The sequence below is a fragment of the Barbus barbus genome, assembly GCF_936440315.1.
Source record: "Barbus barbus genome assembly, chromosome: 25".
Taxonomy (NCBI): domain Eukaryota; kingdom Metazoa; phylum Chordata; class Actinopteri; order Cypriniformes; family Cyprinidae; genus Barbus; species Barbus barbus.
In genome coordinates this window covers 8,490,157-8,506,709 of record NC_136753.1, presented here as the reverse complement: position 1 = coordinate 8,506,709, position 16,553 = coordinate 8,490,157, and the positions used below count along the sequence as shown (strand labels likewise).

Genomic DNA, 16,553 nt, shown 5'->3' with positions numbered 1-16,553 from the left:
GCCAATCCTCTTGCAAAATGTTTAATTAAACAAAAGTATTTCAACGTTTTGCACAGATATCATAGATGTGGAGCTCACTACATTGTCCTTCTCCGCAGCTTTTCTTCTCACGTTAAATAAACATGGTTTTAAATAACAATGCTCAGTAACATTCAGTTGTACCATACTTTTATAAAAGCTCAGAAACTAACAGCTGTATGGACCCATATGTAAAGAGACCAAACCATTCTTTTCGAATGGTGCCCATTAGAAAAGCAACTCTTAACAGTGTTTTGCTGTAATATGGAGGTCTTTGCCAACACTTTAATGCTGATACAGATGTGTGAATTTGAATGAGGTGGATATAGTTCACTTATATATATATTAGATGAGCAGTGCTTGAATGTGAAGCTGGCACATTTGGTTAAGCATCTACAAAACATTCATCTTATAAGACCCTCCTGTTGGCATTTCTCAGTTCATCCAGCAGGGGGCGACAAGTACCTGTAACCAACTCTCTCTTTGGCAAATCCTATGTACTGTATATACAGTTTCCTCTAATTCCACTGCATCTGTATTGTGCGCTTGCCCTGTGCCGACTGTCGAAGTCCAAGTCTGTATCAGATGAAGGCCGCATCTGTTGGCTTTCTTGTATCTCGATGTCGACTAAGTGTGAACAGAAAATGAGCTGTCGATCAAGGCCATGGGAAGGTGCTTCAATTATCACTTGGAAAAGGTGATAATCATTTAGGTGAACCACTCCAGGTGAAAAGAAGAGCTAAAGCAACACGGAGACACAGGAACAGAAAGGACACATAGGCGGAAACAACATCATAATGTTAAATCCTGCGATTTTGTTAAAGAAATGAGAAATGAGCGGTAAGTAGGAGTTGCAGATCACTTGGCTCAGTGTGAGGTCCGATCTGGTCTGGTCCAGTCAGGTCTGGTTGTAAGGCTCATTTGTGTGTGGAAGGTCACTGGAGGGGTTTGATAAGGTAAAGCTTCTCTCCATGTTCACTAGTGAAGATAGGAGCCTTTTTGTAGTGCTCTAACAGTTCATCCATAGTATTGAAGCGGCGTTGTCCGATACAGTAAACTGCATTCGACAGCTGCACTTTGAAGTGTTTGTTCTTCCCGACTGCTTTCAGAGACACTGAGAAATCACTCGGCTGGAGAGAAGGAGAGAGAAAGAAACAGAATGTTCGTTTAGTGAACTTCAGCCTACAGGTGGCACCATAAGCCCTAGATTCCAGATATCCCAAATATGTAGTAACAGATTGATAACAACTACTCTAGACTGAAAAGCATATTTATTTCATAGACATATATTGTCCACGATAAAGAAATTTAAGTAAATTTATCAAGCTTTTAAAAATTTACTACTTGTTTTATATAGTTAAAAAAGAACTTTCAAAAAAGCTAAACATTTAATGGATCTAAAATGTCATGTAAAAAGTAATAAAACATTTTCCTTATACATTAAATATACAGGAATGTACAAATCACTATAATTTATTTGCAAATGTTTACATTTTTTGGTCACACCACAAGACATTTTACAACCCAATCTAACCAAAGTACCTTATATTTTAAGAAAAAGTTGTCCACAAAAAGGTGTAATGTTATCTAATGTCTAATAAATAATATATAATTTAAACAATTCAAATAAATGACTGAAAGCTAGGTGATTTTGTCTTTAAAACTCTATTAACTATCAAGTGACCTTTAATTTGGAACAAAAGAAACATCTTAGGTTACGTATGTAACCCCAGTTCCGCGAAGGAACGAGACGCTGCGTCAGGAGATGCTTTGGGGAACGCCTACAGCGTAACCGGCTCTGAAAACCAATGAAATCTGTCCAATGCATGGGAGGGACATCACGGGCGAGGTGACGTCATGACCAGCTGGTATAAAAGAACGTGCGGTGCAACCGGCGTCAGCTTCTAGAATCAAGCAAGTGCTGGCAGGGATGCCGGAAGTGTGGCCTCACGACGCAGCGTCTCGTTCCTTCGTGTAACTGGGGTTACATACGTAACCTAAGATGTTCCTCTTCAGGAACTCGAGCTGCTTCAGGAGACGCTTTGGGGAACGAGATGCCCACGGCTCCAGACTTCCAAGTCCCTGCCCTGTGTGTATCCATACGGAGCACAGCTAGGGCAAGAGAACGGAAGAGCCTGGAGTGGCTCTCATGTCCAGGCCATAAAATCTGACAAAGGTCAGGGGCGTGGACCATCCCGCAGCGTTGCAGATGTCCTGGATAGGGACACCTGCGAGAAAGGCCTTGGAGGCCGCCACACTCCTCGTGGAATGAGCCCTGACTCCCATGGGCGAGGGGAGATCAGAAGACTCATAAGTCATCTGAATGGCATCCACAATCCACCGACTGAGGGTCTGCTTGGAAGCAGGAAAACCTCTCTTAGGGGGACCAAAGCAAATAAGCAGCTGGACCGCCTTCCGCCACAAGGCAGCTCTGTGGACGTATGCGTCCAGTGCTCGCACTGGACACATACTATTTAGCCTCAGCTGGTCAGGCTCCCGAAAGGCCTGCAGCACAACAGGCTGTGGTGTGACAGAAGGAACCTTGGGGACATACCCTGCACGAGGGTATAGAAAGGCTTTGGCCATGCCAGGCGCAAAGTCCAAATGGGTAGGGGCCACAGAAAGGGCCTGCAAGTCCCCAACTCTCTTCAGAGAATTGATCGCCAGAAGAAACACGGTCTTCAGGGTGAGATGCCGATCTGAGATCTCCTCAATAGACTCGAAGGGAAGCCTACAGAGAGCGTTCAACACCACAGCCAAGTCGATGTGCGCAAGGTCGGAGCTTTCAGGGACGACGCCGCGTCAGGAGACAGATAGCCCGCAAGCGTCTGCTCCACACGTGGCATCGCCCCATAACCGTGCTCCCTTGCCCCGTCACATTGCTATAGAAACCAGACGAGGCGGCGAAGAGGCGGGCCGAAAAAGGTTCTCCCCACGACCTCGACACCTCAGTGTGGAGGTCGGGTAAAAACGGCAGGCTCCAATGTGGAGGTGAGGTCTGAAACCGCAGGAAACGCTCATCCAGTTTGCCTCTCCGCGGTTCCACCGAACACTCGGCCGGCCAGTCGAGTCTCAACTTGGCAACAGCACGAGGCGTGCTTCCGGACTCGGGGAGCGGTCGCGGGATCCAGCAGGTGAAGATGGAGATAGAGACTCGCTAGTCTCCGATCCCTCTGCTAGATCCCGTTGCGAACCCCACGAGCGCCGTCTGACACCGGTTGCACCGCACATGCTTTTATACCAGCTGGTCATTACGTCACCTCGCCCGTGACGTCCCTCCTATGCATTGGACAGATTTCATTGGTATTCAGAGCCGGTTACAGTGTAGGCGTTCCCCAAAGCGTCTCCTGACGCAGCTCGAGTTCCTGAAGAGGAACCATGGGAATGACTTCATTGCATTAGAAGTGTCACACTGCTTACAAATGATTGGTCTAATTTCAGTGTGAGATCTCCAACCTAGAGCCTAACCTGTCCCTGAGTAGGTTAGTCGTTTCTGGCGATAAACACTGGTAAAAGCCGAGCCACTTTCATGGCACCTAAATCCCAGGGAAGGCAAACTAAACTATAACTTACATTTACAATTACGTCAAATGACCAGTGTTCTTTTAGTATTATTTATATACTATTGTAGGTCTTATTAATATTTTGAATGAATTAATTAATTTTTGAATAAATAAAATGCAGTTGCATGCAGTAATTTTATGTTTTTAATTAATTATTTTTTTCAATTTTAGTTTTTATTTATTTTATTTCCAGTTAATAAATTTAGTGCTTCAAATGAAAGATATTCTATATTTTATATTCTAATTTTCCATCTAAAAGCCCTAAAACACCAAGCTGATGTTTGTCTGTTTGCTAATGGCAGGCTGTTAAACGTCTGCCAACTTTTTGCAGTGTGTTCCTCATCATCTGTACTAGTCAGACCCAGGACTTAAAAAACAAAACCAATAAACAAATTAAAAAATTAGCCTGAACAGAATCAGTATTTTGCCATTTTTGCCTTCTACCTGTATTATTACCGTTCTGGAACGGGTTTGAGTGGAAGAAATACCCGCAATTTTTTTTTCACTTATACTATAATAATAATAACAATAATAATAACAAGAATAAGAATATGTACAGTGTTCAAGTGAACGTTTTGGCTCTGATGCAGGTGCTAGTTCATTGTTGTCGGCTTGTTGTCACAGGCTTTATATTTATATTTTTAGCTTTGTTTAATTTAACAAAAATGTTTTAATAGATTTAGATACCAATAATAGCCCTGCAGATGACACCATGGACACAGCACTGGACAGCACTCAGTGACTATTCACAGCTATTGAAAGCAGTTATTTGGTCACTACATTTCAATTAGATCCAGATAAAGACTTGACTCACAGAGGACTCGCTGTCTCGCACAAGGAAGTCTCCCTCCACCCCACTCTCGTTCAGCGCACACTCAGCCTGGTGCCGTGTCACGCTGCCATAGTACCAGTCCTTTCCGGCGAATTTCCCCGTGTGGGAGGGTCCCGTATGGCTGTTCTGCTGGGAATGGGAGCCCGAGGCTAATGGACCATCATTGAGCACAACCACATAGTTCTTTGGCACCAGACCCACCTGCCCACGGCAGTTCTTACACCTCCACCATTCTGGGTCATTCTCTGGCTTCTCCAGCACCTCCATCATCTCGCCCTTCTCAAAGTTCAGCTCCTCATCCGTGACGGAACTGAAGGGGTAGAGCGTCTGAACAGTGTGAAGGACTCTGGGGCCCTGACCGTTACTGAGGCCCAGCCTTGAGGAGAAGACAGCGGGAAGGTCGGCTGACGTGTCCTCCACCTCTTCCTCCTGGACGTAATTGGAAGGGAACCAGCCCACCTGTCCGTTATAGCTGCCCCTCCACCAGCCGTCACTGCATTTCTCCATCACCATCAGCTGGGCTCCCTTCACTAGGCTGAGCTCATCCTCCCGCTCCGCATTGTAGGCAAACTTCACCACCGCTGGAGTGTTCTGGTCATATATTCGTTCTGCTCCACCCCCGTTAGAGGAGTACTCATCTGTGCTGGGTGTTGGAGAGGCTTCCCGTGTGCTCGTTTTGCGTTTAGTTTTTCCCAGGCCTGAGAAAGAGTAAGAGAGGTATTAGACATCAGACACAGTCATTATGTAAAACTCAAGCCCCTGAGCTCTGCTAATTAGAAGTTGAAGAGAAAGGGCAGGGATATTGATTAACGCTGTAAATTCATCAATACTAATCATTTCCTGCTGAAAGAAGACATGTGATATCATTACTGCGCCACACCACATTTCCTCGTGTCCTCTATTTGTCCTTTCTATCTTTGTCACATTCTTCAACCTCATCCATCACATCTCCTGTTGCTGCCAACCATCAAATATTATATATTTATATACACACACAAACTTATACATACATTACCTTTCATAAACTCATGGTCAGTAAGAAATTTTTTGTTGTTTTCAAAAGAAGATTCTAATACTCAACAAGGCTGCATTTATTTGATCAAAAATTTAGTAAAACAGTAATACGGTGAAATATTACTGCAATTTATAATGGCTATTTTCTATATTTAATATATTTTAGAATGATTTTTTCTGTGTTGGAAAAACTGATTTTTTAACAGGCATTACTCCAGTCAGTCTAGTGTCACATGATCCTTTAGAAATCATTCCAGAATGCTGATTTGGTGCTCAGGAAGATTTATTTTTATTTTTATTATCATCACAACTGAAAATAGTTATGCTTGTTAAAGATATAGTTTTTTCCAAGATTTTGAAGAGTAGTATTTAATCATACCATTACAAATGCCATTTATGCATCAGTTAAATGCACTCTAGCTAAATAAAAGAATCAGTTTCTTCAAAAAAAAAAAAAAAAAGCAAGCTTTTAAATTGTAGTTTATACTGTGTTAAGACAATGTTGTTTCTAAACCATGTTGTTTCTGAAACCTTTTATAAGGTGACAGCATGTGAGGTTACCATTTAGACTTTTTTTCCAAAGACAATATATAGACTGTTTCTTCTTCCTTGATTTTCTTTAACTAGAGCAGTCAATATAATTCATTTCAATTAATCTCATGATTGACCAGTCTTTAAAAAAACAGAATAAAAAGGTCATATCAAAATTGGTGAATATGTATGTAAAGATCATTACATTAAAAGACATTTCATTTTGTCTAAATTTCACAATCCTTGACAGCCCTAAAAATAGATTTTGATTTATTTCTCTCAAATTTCTCTCAAAGAGAAAGACAGTCCACCCACATATATATTTTTTATAGTTTAAGTTGCTTTATTGGCATGACAAATTAAATTAAAGTATTGACAAAGCACTATAAGCATATGAAAACATATAATATAATTACACCAAAGAAATAATTGAGAGAGAGAGAAAAAAAAACTAATTAGGGTTAACACTGCATCTTTCTGGGGGGAACAAAAATGCAGCGATTGATATATAGTATATTTATAGTTATTTTCAAAGCTTCAATGTGCTGTCAAAAAACCTTCATTATGTTTTTTTTTTATTCTAACAAATAAGTTCTTGTTTAAAACTAACCAAAATTAAAATAAAAATATTTTGCTTATAATTTCTGCACAGGAGAGACTTGGTGTTGTTTCCAAACAAAAAGGAAATATATTGTTACTAATTATTGGCCATATCGGAAAATATATCGGCCAAATGATTTGAAAACTATCGACACGGAAAAAAATATAAAATATTGTGTATCCCTAATATATATATATATATATATATATATATATATATATATATATATATATATATTTATATTGTGTTGACAAATAAGTTTACAGTGCTTGCACCTACATCACACAGAACCAATTGCTTATCTGGGCATTTTGGATACTGCAACCTGAGACACTGAGCAGAGACAGTGAACATAATGAACCACCTAGAATACATTTAAACAGTCAATAAACACATCTACATGTTCACAAACATTAACACATAATCACACACAACTTTACCCAGCAGCTTCCTTCCTGCAGCAGAAGATCTACACACCTGATTGCACACACACATCTCACCCACTGCCTTTCTCACTCAGTAAACAAGACACACACACAATCACTCTCTACCTCCACCCCTAAGCTCCCCCCCTCCATCTCAATACACACCTGCAGAGCATACTAAATGACAATAACTTCCTCACTATACTATGAAAGAATAAAAAGAGAGTGCAGGTGTTCACGTGTCCGCTCAACTGAGGAGAGAGATAGAGGTGGCCTAGTTTTAGGAGCGAAAAGCAGCATGATATACTATCAGTACTAAGTGTGTGTTGTGAGACAGGAATGCCGCAGATGATTGTGTACATACACACATGGTGTGTTTCCATTCAAATGAGGAGGAAATGTCTCTGGTATTGTGCATTTCTAATGACTAGAATGGAGCAAAATTCTTAATTTCTCCTCAAAATTGATTCTAAAATGCATTTTAATTATTAAAACCTGCCAGCTTTAAACTTAAAATTTTAGAACTTATTAACTTACAGATCCACAAAAAATTACGATATGTACTCTTCTTCCTCATCTGACACTGCTTATCTATGTATAAATATAATAAACAAGAATTCACACAGACAGACATCACGTCAGTGGCACTGTGTGTGAAAATGGACATGTGGCTTTAGAACTGTCAATTGTGTGAGTCTCACGCTGAATGCATGAGAGTTAGTAGCAGCCCTGTAAAAAGGAAAGGAAATATTCTATTAAAAGACACACGAGTCAATGACATGAGGCTCATGTCTGAATCTATTACTCGATACATTAAACCTAGTATCTGGTATGTTTTTAATTTCTGAATTTGAATACATTTTGATATTTTTAGGGAGTACTCAAAGTTGGCGGGCCCTGTACGCACTTTTATATCTTAATCTTTGGCGTACCGCCACTTCTCCCATGTTGGCAATACTTTGCCACTCAGAGATAAAGCATCAGAGTCTGGGTTATTAGTAATGACACTCTATAAATCACACTACGTGAATTATCTCTCATCTCAACAATGCACAAGAATGCAGAGTCGGTCTGGTCAACACTATCACCAGACATGTCTGCTATCCCCGATAAGGGTTTCCATTATTGTGCATGTGCGCGCACACACAGACACACAAAATAGCTTATTTTAGTTTGTTTAGCAAATGATTCCTTTAGTAAATACATTGCTGCTGTACCAGCAATATCTCCAAGTATTTTTTTTCCACTGTCAAAATTTCAAATGTGAGAATTTGCATATGCCAGCAGGTGCACAAGAAAGTACCGGCATTTTCCCCCACTTCAAGCACTGAATTAAATTCACTTGAAATACAAACTGCTCATATCTGTAAATCAGTTTGAACGTGACACATGAACAGCACACGATGAACACGTGCTGCTGTTCATTAACAAGAACCTTGTAAATATGTATTTTTCATTTTCTGTGAAAATATATTTAATTAGCCCTTACTTTTCAAAAGTATAACAACAAGTGTTTGGGACGCGTGCTGACAGTTCACATGCTGAAAAGCTAATTTAGTTTGCTTTATTTCAAATTCAGAACTATGATTGGAGCTTTAAAGTCTCTGGATTTTTTTTATGCCCAAACTGAAATAAAAATAACATTGTCCAAGTATTTATATATTTGTATTGTAGACTTATGGCTTACTCAGATGCTCCATGTTTTACTTTATTAAGGCTGCAGTTGATTAATTAAAGAAACTGTGCATCGACTAAACTATTGTTAGGTCAAATCATGTGATAAGACTTTGCAGTTTTGGATGTCACCATCTTTGATATTTGAAGTTCCAATGCAAAAGCCTCTAAAAGCCATCTTGGTCAAAAATTAGATAATGATACTGAGTGAATGCTCTCCACACATAGTATATGTTCATCAAGTACTTTCACGTCAAATGCGCTAAATCCCAGCCTCAACCCATTCTGAAGTACCAGCACTTACATAGAAATCTATATATAGTAGCCGGGGGGGGGGGGGGGGGGGGGGGGGGGGGGACGTGGCCGGCCGGCAGGGATTGTAGGTGGGGGAGTGAATGTCCAGCGCTCTCTCCACCCTCAATACCATGACTGAGGTGCCCTTGAGCAAGGCACCGAACCCCCAACTGCTCCCCGGGCGCCGCAGCATAAATGGCTGCCCACTGTTCCGGGTGTGTGTTCACGGTGTGTGTGTGTTCACTGCTGTGTGTGTGCACGTTGGATGGGTTAAATGCAGAGCACGAATTCCGAGTATGGGTCACCATACTTGGCAGTATGTCACTTCACTTCACTTCAGAAAGAAATGCTAATTTAAAAAAAAAAAAAAAACGTCAGATGTACTAAGGCTTTTGCATCTGAACTCTTCATTTACTGTCACTATGGTTACAGGTCACAGTCACAAATAGAATTCATACTTTTATGATGTCATGGACTTGAACGGCAGTATTGTAGTCACTTTGGATTGTGTGTTTGACTAGGATAAACAAGATATGTTAATTCATTAAGGTAAAATATAAAAATACATTAATACAGCAAAAAAAATATTGACTTGTTCAATTCCATAAAAGGATTTTTCTGAAAAGATCACATGTTCTTTGTTTCTTTCTCTTTGTGTCACAACTATCAACGGTAAGAGTGGCAAGAAAGACAGCAATAAAAGGTAAAAATACAAAAATCTGAATGTGTAGCATCTGAATACATTCTTCATTTCATTCTTTACATGGCTCTTTCCATCTATGTGTCATGGTTTGAGCCGTGTAACGCATAAAAAAAAAAAAAAACTTAATATTAATAAAGCAAATAGTTTAATTTAGCTCAAAGGGAATCATTTATGATGTTATAAGGAATTTGAACAGACTCACTGTTTCACGGCTGATCACTGAGGCGGCAGCGATTAATTGACCAAGCCATATAACATCAACTCTACACTGGATATTAAAATCCAAAATATAGTGAACACTATTAAATAGCACAGTAACAAGATCGGCAGTTTAAGACGTCAACTTGTGAGCACAAAACACAAGATACTTCTCTTTTCAATATAAATAAGATTTGATTTATATAAACCTAATACATAAACTAATCTAACACATTCACATGTTGCAGAAAGAGAGAGAAAGTAAGGAAAGGGTGAGTTTAAGAGAATGGAAATGTGAAATCCCAAGTTTACAGCAATATGTTCAATTGCATAGACCTGAACAACCAATCAATCACTTATTTAACCCTCGCTTTGAGTTTCTCAATGAGGCTAAAATTTATATTAAATACACCAATTCAATTAGAACCTGGAGGTGTTGCTTGCTATGCCTGTGTTAAGGGAATCCCTTTTGTCATAGTCGTTGCAGAAAGGGGGTTCCCCAAAGTGTCTGATTGGTTGAGAGTTCAGTAGTTGTGAAGTGAGGTCTTGGGAAGCCAATGGAGTTGTGGCTGGTAGAAGTTTTGAGGCGGTCACAGACTCCAGTTGAACTCGGAGACGAGGCGTGGCGGCAAAACTTAACTGAGTACACGAAACTCACAACGAAAAAGAAATTAAAGTAAAAGAATAAAAGGATGTAACGAGACTAGGTTGGTTTTCTTCTCATTATGGTAGCAGCTGGCACGTGGGCCAGAGCACGCTCAAAGAGCAGCGTCAAAACGCGGTGGCAAAAGAGAAGAAGAGGAGAAGGGAGAGGACCAAGAGAGCATTTTTAAGAAGAGAGAGTTTGATGGTGTCCTGAGTTTTTAAACTCAGCTTTCAGACCGTCCCATCTGGACTTTTTGACCAATTAGATACTGTCCTTGCTTGGGGTGTTGCTCTGTTCCTCCACCCAACATGTTATCTGTTCAGTCAGAGGTCCGAACTTTACAGGCTCTTGAAAAGTATACTTTTGAACATGATTTCCATAACAAGACTATGATGGATTTGACAAAGAATTGATTGGGAGAAACATTTAAAGCATGATTTTTCAAACTCATACATACCAAACACGCATCTGAATCCTTCAGCTATTCAATGATGATTAAAAGACATACATAATATTTGATTAAAACATGATAGTCTAATATGTGGGTTACAAACATAATATGGGGTTCTGCATAGAAATATCCTTTTAGGATGATTTTATGGGCATATGAAAAAGAAAGTCTTTGTATAGTTCTATGGAGAACGAAGGCATGTTCTTTAGACAAAGGAATTTTGGTTTGGTCTGTCTATGTGGGGGAGAAGTCAGTCTAAGTAAGCTTGTGAATTCAATTGTGGAACACGTGATAGCCATCTCTTTGTCTTGATTACTTGCCCCAAATTTGACGGTCTCCTTCCTGAATTGTAATTATCAATAAGTGTTCTTTTGTCTCAAGGTTGTAAGCTGTTCTGTGAAAGAGTTGGTTAGTTTGTTTGCTTCAGACTAGTTGGAGCTAGGAATCTGATTTACGGCGTCCTGCTTCCTTGGGGCCTCTCTGAATTCCAGCTCCTCAGTTTTCAATGTTCTGATGCATCTTAATTTGTCCGATTCAGTCTCTGATATTCTACAGCCGTCAAAATGGGAAATGTGGTGAAAAATGTCATATGACGGCAATAAAATGTAACTCAAATCTCAATGTTTTATATGAATACATTAAAAGTTTAACTGATGTTAAATTTCCAGCATGAACTTTTAATTCTGGAAAAATCACTGTATTTCTGAGCATATTCTTCTATTTTTCTCTCTTTGCATGACCCTTTCCAATGGTATGCCATGGGTTGAGCCGTGACAATGATAAGAAAGATGTGACTGCAATAAAAGGCAAGTCCAATCTTAATGTTTTGCATATGAAAGAAAAAAAAAAAAAAAAACTTTGCTGTATTTCTGATCATGTTCTTTTTTTCCTTTCTCTGCATTACTCTTTCTTTCTACATGCCATGGTTTGAGGTGCAACAATGGTAAATATGGTAAGAAAGATCTTTGGACAACATGAAAAAACCTGTATTGAATTGTGTTAAACAATAATACGATTTTGTTTTTTGTTTTGTTTTAATTCTGGAACGATCACTCTTTCTGAACACTTTCTTCCGTTTCATTCTTTGTATAAGATTTTCCAACTAAATGGCTTGGTTTGAGGCATCACAGTGGCAAAAATGGTAAGAAATGTCATGTGACATCACAAATAGGGGTGTACGATATGACGATTTTTGATCGTGGACGATAAAAATGTCTCCACGATCTGCTTTTTAAGAAATATCGTAGTATCGCGCTACCGCGCACATTGTCAAATACAGTTCTGGCGCCTCCGTCTCTATATACTGTACAACACGACATACAGCAGTAGAGTTACTCTGACAGGACACTGCACTTATTCGCGATCGCAAAACTACATTATTTGCACACAAGCCTTGCTGGTTAAATGTTTCATTCGCGCGCTGGTCTGACGTGCGCTTGTTCTGAGCGTATACACCTGAAGCACGCGCACTAAAACGCCTGTCTAACAGCGCCTGATTACTCAACTAAGTTATATTTTGCGCTAATACTGTCAAAACACACAAGGTTTACATACAGACTGAGTTGGTTATCTCTAAAATGAAAGTAAATAGTTAAGAGAGAAACGGATGCGTGCCTGTATATTAGATGCGTGCAGCTCTTAAAGGGACAGGACACTAAACATGCTGTCGACTGTCATTAAAGGGATAGTTCACCCTAAAATTTAATTTCTGTCATTATTTACTCAGTGGAAAACCAAACAGTTGCTGGTCCACATTGACTTTGATAGTAGGAAAGAAAAATCCTATGGAAGTCACTGAGGACCAGCAACTGTTGTGTTTTCCACCTTCTTCAAAATAGCATTTATGTTCAGCACAAGAAAGAAACTCATTCCGGTTTAAAACAACGGTCACACTTTATATTAGGTGGCCTTAACTACTATGTACTTATTTTTTTATGTAAGTACAATGTACTTATTTGGTTCATATTGTATTGCAAAACACTTTTGCTGCTATTGAGGTGGGATATGGGTAAGGTTAGGGACAGGTTTGGTGGTCTGGGTAGGTTTAAGGGTGGGTTAAGGTGTAAGGGATGGGTCAACAGTGTAATTATAAATGTAATTACAGAAATTAATTACAGATGTAACTACATATAGGTATTTTTAAAAATATAAGTACAATGTAAATACATGTATGTGCACAATAAGTACATTGTATCAAATTATTAATTTAAATGTAAGTACGTAGTAGTTAAGGCCACCTAATATAAAGTGGGACCAAAACAACTTTTGAGTAAATGATGATATAAAAATACAACATTATGACAGACAATTGAATTGACAGACAGATGACAGAATATTAATTTGTGGGGGAACTATTCATTTAACGTTAACAAAACAACAAAACGCAAAAGAGAAAAATCACTCACTATTTCATTGAATGCTCTGCTAAATACACCTATTGTACCTGAAAATAAAGCACTGTTTGTTTTATTTGTATATTATGTGTATTTGTAATGTGTATCTTTGTTCTTATTTTTTAATAAGAAAAATAAAATAATGACAAAGATTTTTTATCTTCGCCCACTTTGGCCTAAATATCTGCCATGCATCTTTGTCTTTCTAGTTTGGCTGTAATGCTCAGACAACTTGTAAAACCAAAATAGTAAAACTAACAAAGAATCGTGATAAAAATCGTGAATCGTGATATTTCTATAAAAAATCGTGATATGATATTTTTCCCATATCGCCCACCCCTAATCACAAACCTTTATTAACTCATTTTTGAATGTTCTTCTGTTTCTTTTATTTGCATGACTGTTTCCAACTATGCCATGGTTTGACCTGCCATACCCATAAAGTAAATCATCTGACAGAAATATGAGGCAAGTCCAGTCTGAATGTTTTGTATATGAATAAATGAGAAAACTGTATTGTTTTAAGGTGCAATTCACTGCATTTCTGAACATTCTTCTGTTTCTTTGCATGAGTCTTTCCAACTACATGTTTGAGCCATCACAATGACAAACATGGTAATACATCAAAACACTATTCATTTGTCTTAAAGCGCAGCTTGACTGATTTTTCTTTTCTGAAAAATTACTGTAAATCTGAACATGTTCTTCTCTTTTTCTTTCTTTGCATAATTCCTTCCATGTGAGCTGTCACAATGGCAGACTTGGTAAAAAAAAAATGCATATGACAGCAATAAAAGGTAAGTCAAATCTCAAAAGTTTTATGAATACATAAAAAAAACTATTACATTCTTGGAAATCATTATATTCGTGTATTTCTTTGCATGAGTCTTTCCAACTACTGAGTCATCACAATGGCAAACATAAGAAAGATGTTACAACATAAGAAAGATGTTCTGAAAATCTATGTATTTCTGAATATGTTCATCTGTTTCTTTCTTTGCATGTCTCTTTCCAACTACATGCCACTGTTTGAGCCATCATGGTAAGAAAGATTATCTGACAACATCACACTCACACACACACACACACACACACACAAAAAACATGAATCTTTTATTATGGAAAGTCACTCTATTTCTGAATATGTTCATCTGTTTCTTTTCGGCAAGACTCTTTCCAATTACATGTCACGTTTTGAGCCGTCACGGAGGTGAATAAGATCATATGACAGCAATAAACAGTGCTCAAAGTGGGCCAGTACTCACCGATACACAGTACCAGCACTTCTATATTTTAATCTTTAGCGTACCTTAACTTTATCTTGCGTACCGCCACTTTTTACATGTTGATGATAGTTTGTTACTCAGAGATAAAGCATGAGTGTCTAGGTGATTAGTAATGACACTATATAAATCACACTACCCAGAAGAGGGCACTATGTGAATTATCTCTTATCTCGACAAGGCACATGAAAGCAAGCAGAGTCAGTCTGGTCTTCCCTATTGCCAGACCACCTCTGCTATCGCTGATGAGGAATTTCATTCTTCCATCACGCATGTGCACACACACACACTCAAAACAGTAGGCGTATCAAAACAGTTGTTTGGCAAATGGTTCCTCTAGTAAATCAATTTATGTTGTACCAGCGATGAAAACCATAAAGTCACATATCACATTAAAATGAGACAAAATATTTTATTGTGACACAAATCCAAGTGAAACAGACTATCAAAAAAAGAAAAAAAACGTAGGGTGGAGACTTGATTCTATCAGTCAGTTGTTACACTTAAAAAAAAAAAAAAAAAAAAAAAAAATTTTTTTTTTTTTTTTTTTTTACAGTGCTGTAAAAAAAAAAAATCAAAAGCTGCGCAAACTTCAAATGTTTAAGCCAACCAGCTTCAGCAGACTTTTGAGTTTTCTCAACTTGTTGTTTTAGGTTTATACAACAAAAAGTTGAGAAAACTCAAAAATCTGCTGAAGCTGTTAGCTCAACTATTTTTTTTTTTTTTTTACAGTGTGACTGGATGGAGACAGATCAGCTAAATGTGAGCCTGTGAACATTTTGTAAGAAAAGGTGACTCATTTCTTTGGCCAAGTCTGGCATACATCAGAGAAGTCTGTCATTTCACTGGAAGATCAAGTTATGACATATTCATATAGATAGGGTGAATTTTAATTTTATGAAAGTTTTTCATTGTTATTTCTTAAAAAAGGGTCATGTGGTGTGGTGTAACCAACATGCAATATGCTACTAAAAAAAACCCCAAAAAACAGGAAATTATGTCATAGAGAGTATCCCTGCAGACCGTCATAACTGTGTGACTAGATTAATGAGTCATTTAAATATTACATAATTTTCCCCTTTTATGAGAAGCCAGGGTCAGTTCAGGCTTTCTTTATTAGCACCAATAACAAACAGGAAGTTTTTCTCCTTAGGTATGATGATCCCAATGCTTCATTAAAATAGTGATGTTCTCTATTATCATACTATGACATGAGAAATTACTGGCCCAAAAAAAGAAAAAAAAGGAAGTGAGAATCCTCTAAAGACAGCAGCTTTGAGGCTTTAAGGTCAACGTTTTCCACAGAAACGGTTTCTCAGGACAGCAGGATGCAACTCTTAACAGCTGGATTGTGGGGTTGCACTAAAACCAGTGTGAAACATCTGTGATTTATGCGAAACCATACTCTCAAATACATACTCTGTGTCAAGCTCAAAGTTAAAAATTTGGAAAGGTGTTTCAGTTAGACGAAACATCATGTATCATCATGACACTCCTGGTAACAAACATTAATCTGTTTAGGGTTGGTTGGGGAGACTGAGTCATTCTACTGCTGTTTACAGGCAAAACAATGATCAAGCCTTTCATTCATATGCCAGTCTGTGATTTCATTGGCTACTACACATTCAAACTTGAAAGAACAGCATGTCTTGTTTTCTCAACTCACGTCATCTGGTACGCTTTTCCAAAAAGGTGAATTATTCTATGCAACGCCAGAAAAATTTAACACTTGGCACACAAGATGGTTTTGATCAGCACAACTTTCTAGAATTTTCTACAAATATTAGTGGCAAGTGTTAAGGTACTGTGTCATGCATAATGTGTTTAGGGGGAAGAGAGGCAAGCCACCAATCACACACGTCCAAACAGGAGTGTAGAAAAGAACAAACTTCTCTTGCACCAGAAGAGAACACAGGCTGGGAAAATT

The 16,553-nt window shown here is 38.5% G+C and overlaps 1 protein-coding gene across 3 annotated transcripts in view; it reads right to left on the bottom strand.

The window, feature by feature from the left end:
- Window positions 1-16,553, bottom strand: part of nck2b (NCK adaptor protein 2b) — a 45,933-nt gene continuing 29,380 nt past the window's right edge. For all 3 annotated transcript variants that reach the window (XM_079377713.1, XM_079377714.1, XM_079377715.1), the window contains exons 3-4: window positions 4,396-5,111; window positions 1-1,148 (exon numbers count right to left, since the gene is read on the bottom strand). In XM_079377713.1, the coding sequence (XP_079233839.1) occupies window positions 954-1,148; window positions 4,396-5,111 (911 nt within the window). In that variant the 3' untranslated portion in view covers window positions 1-953. The remainder of the gene's footprint in view (window positions 1,149-4,395; window positions 5,112-16,553) is intronic.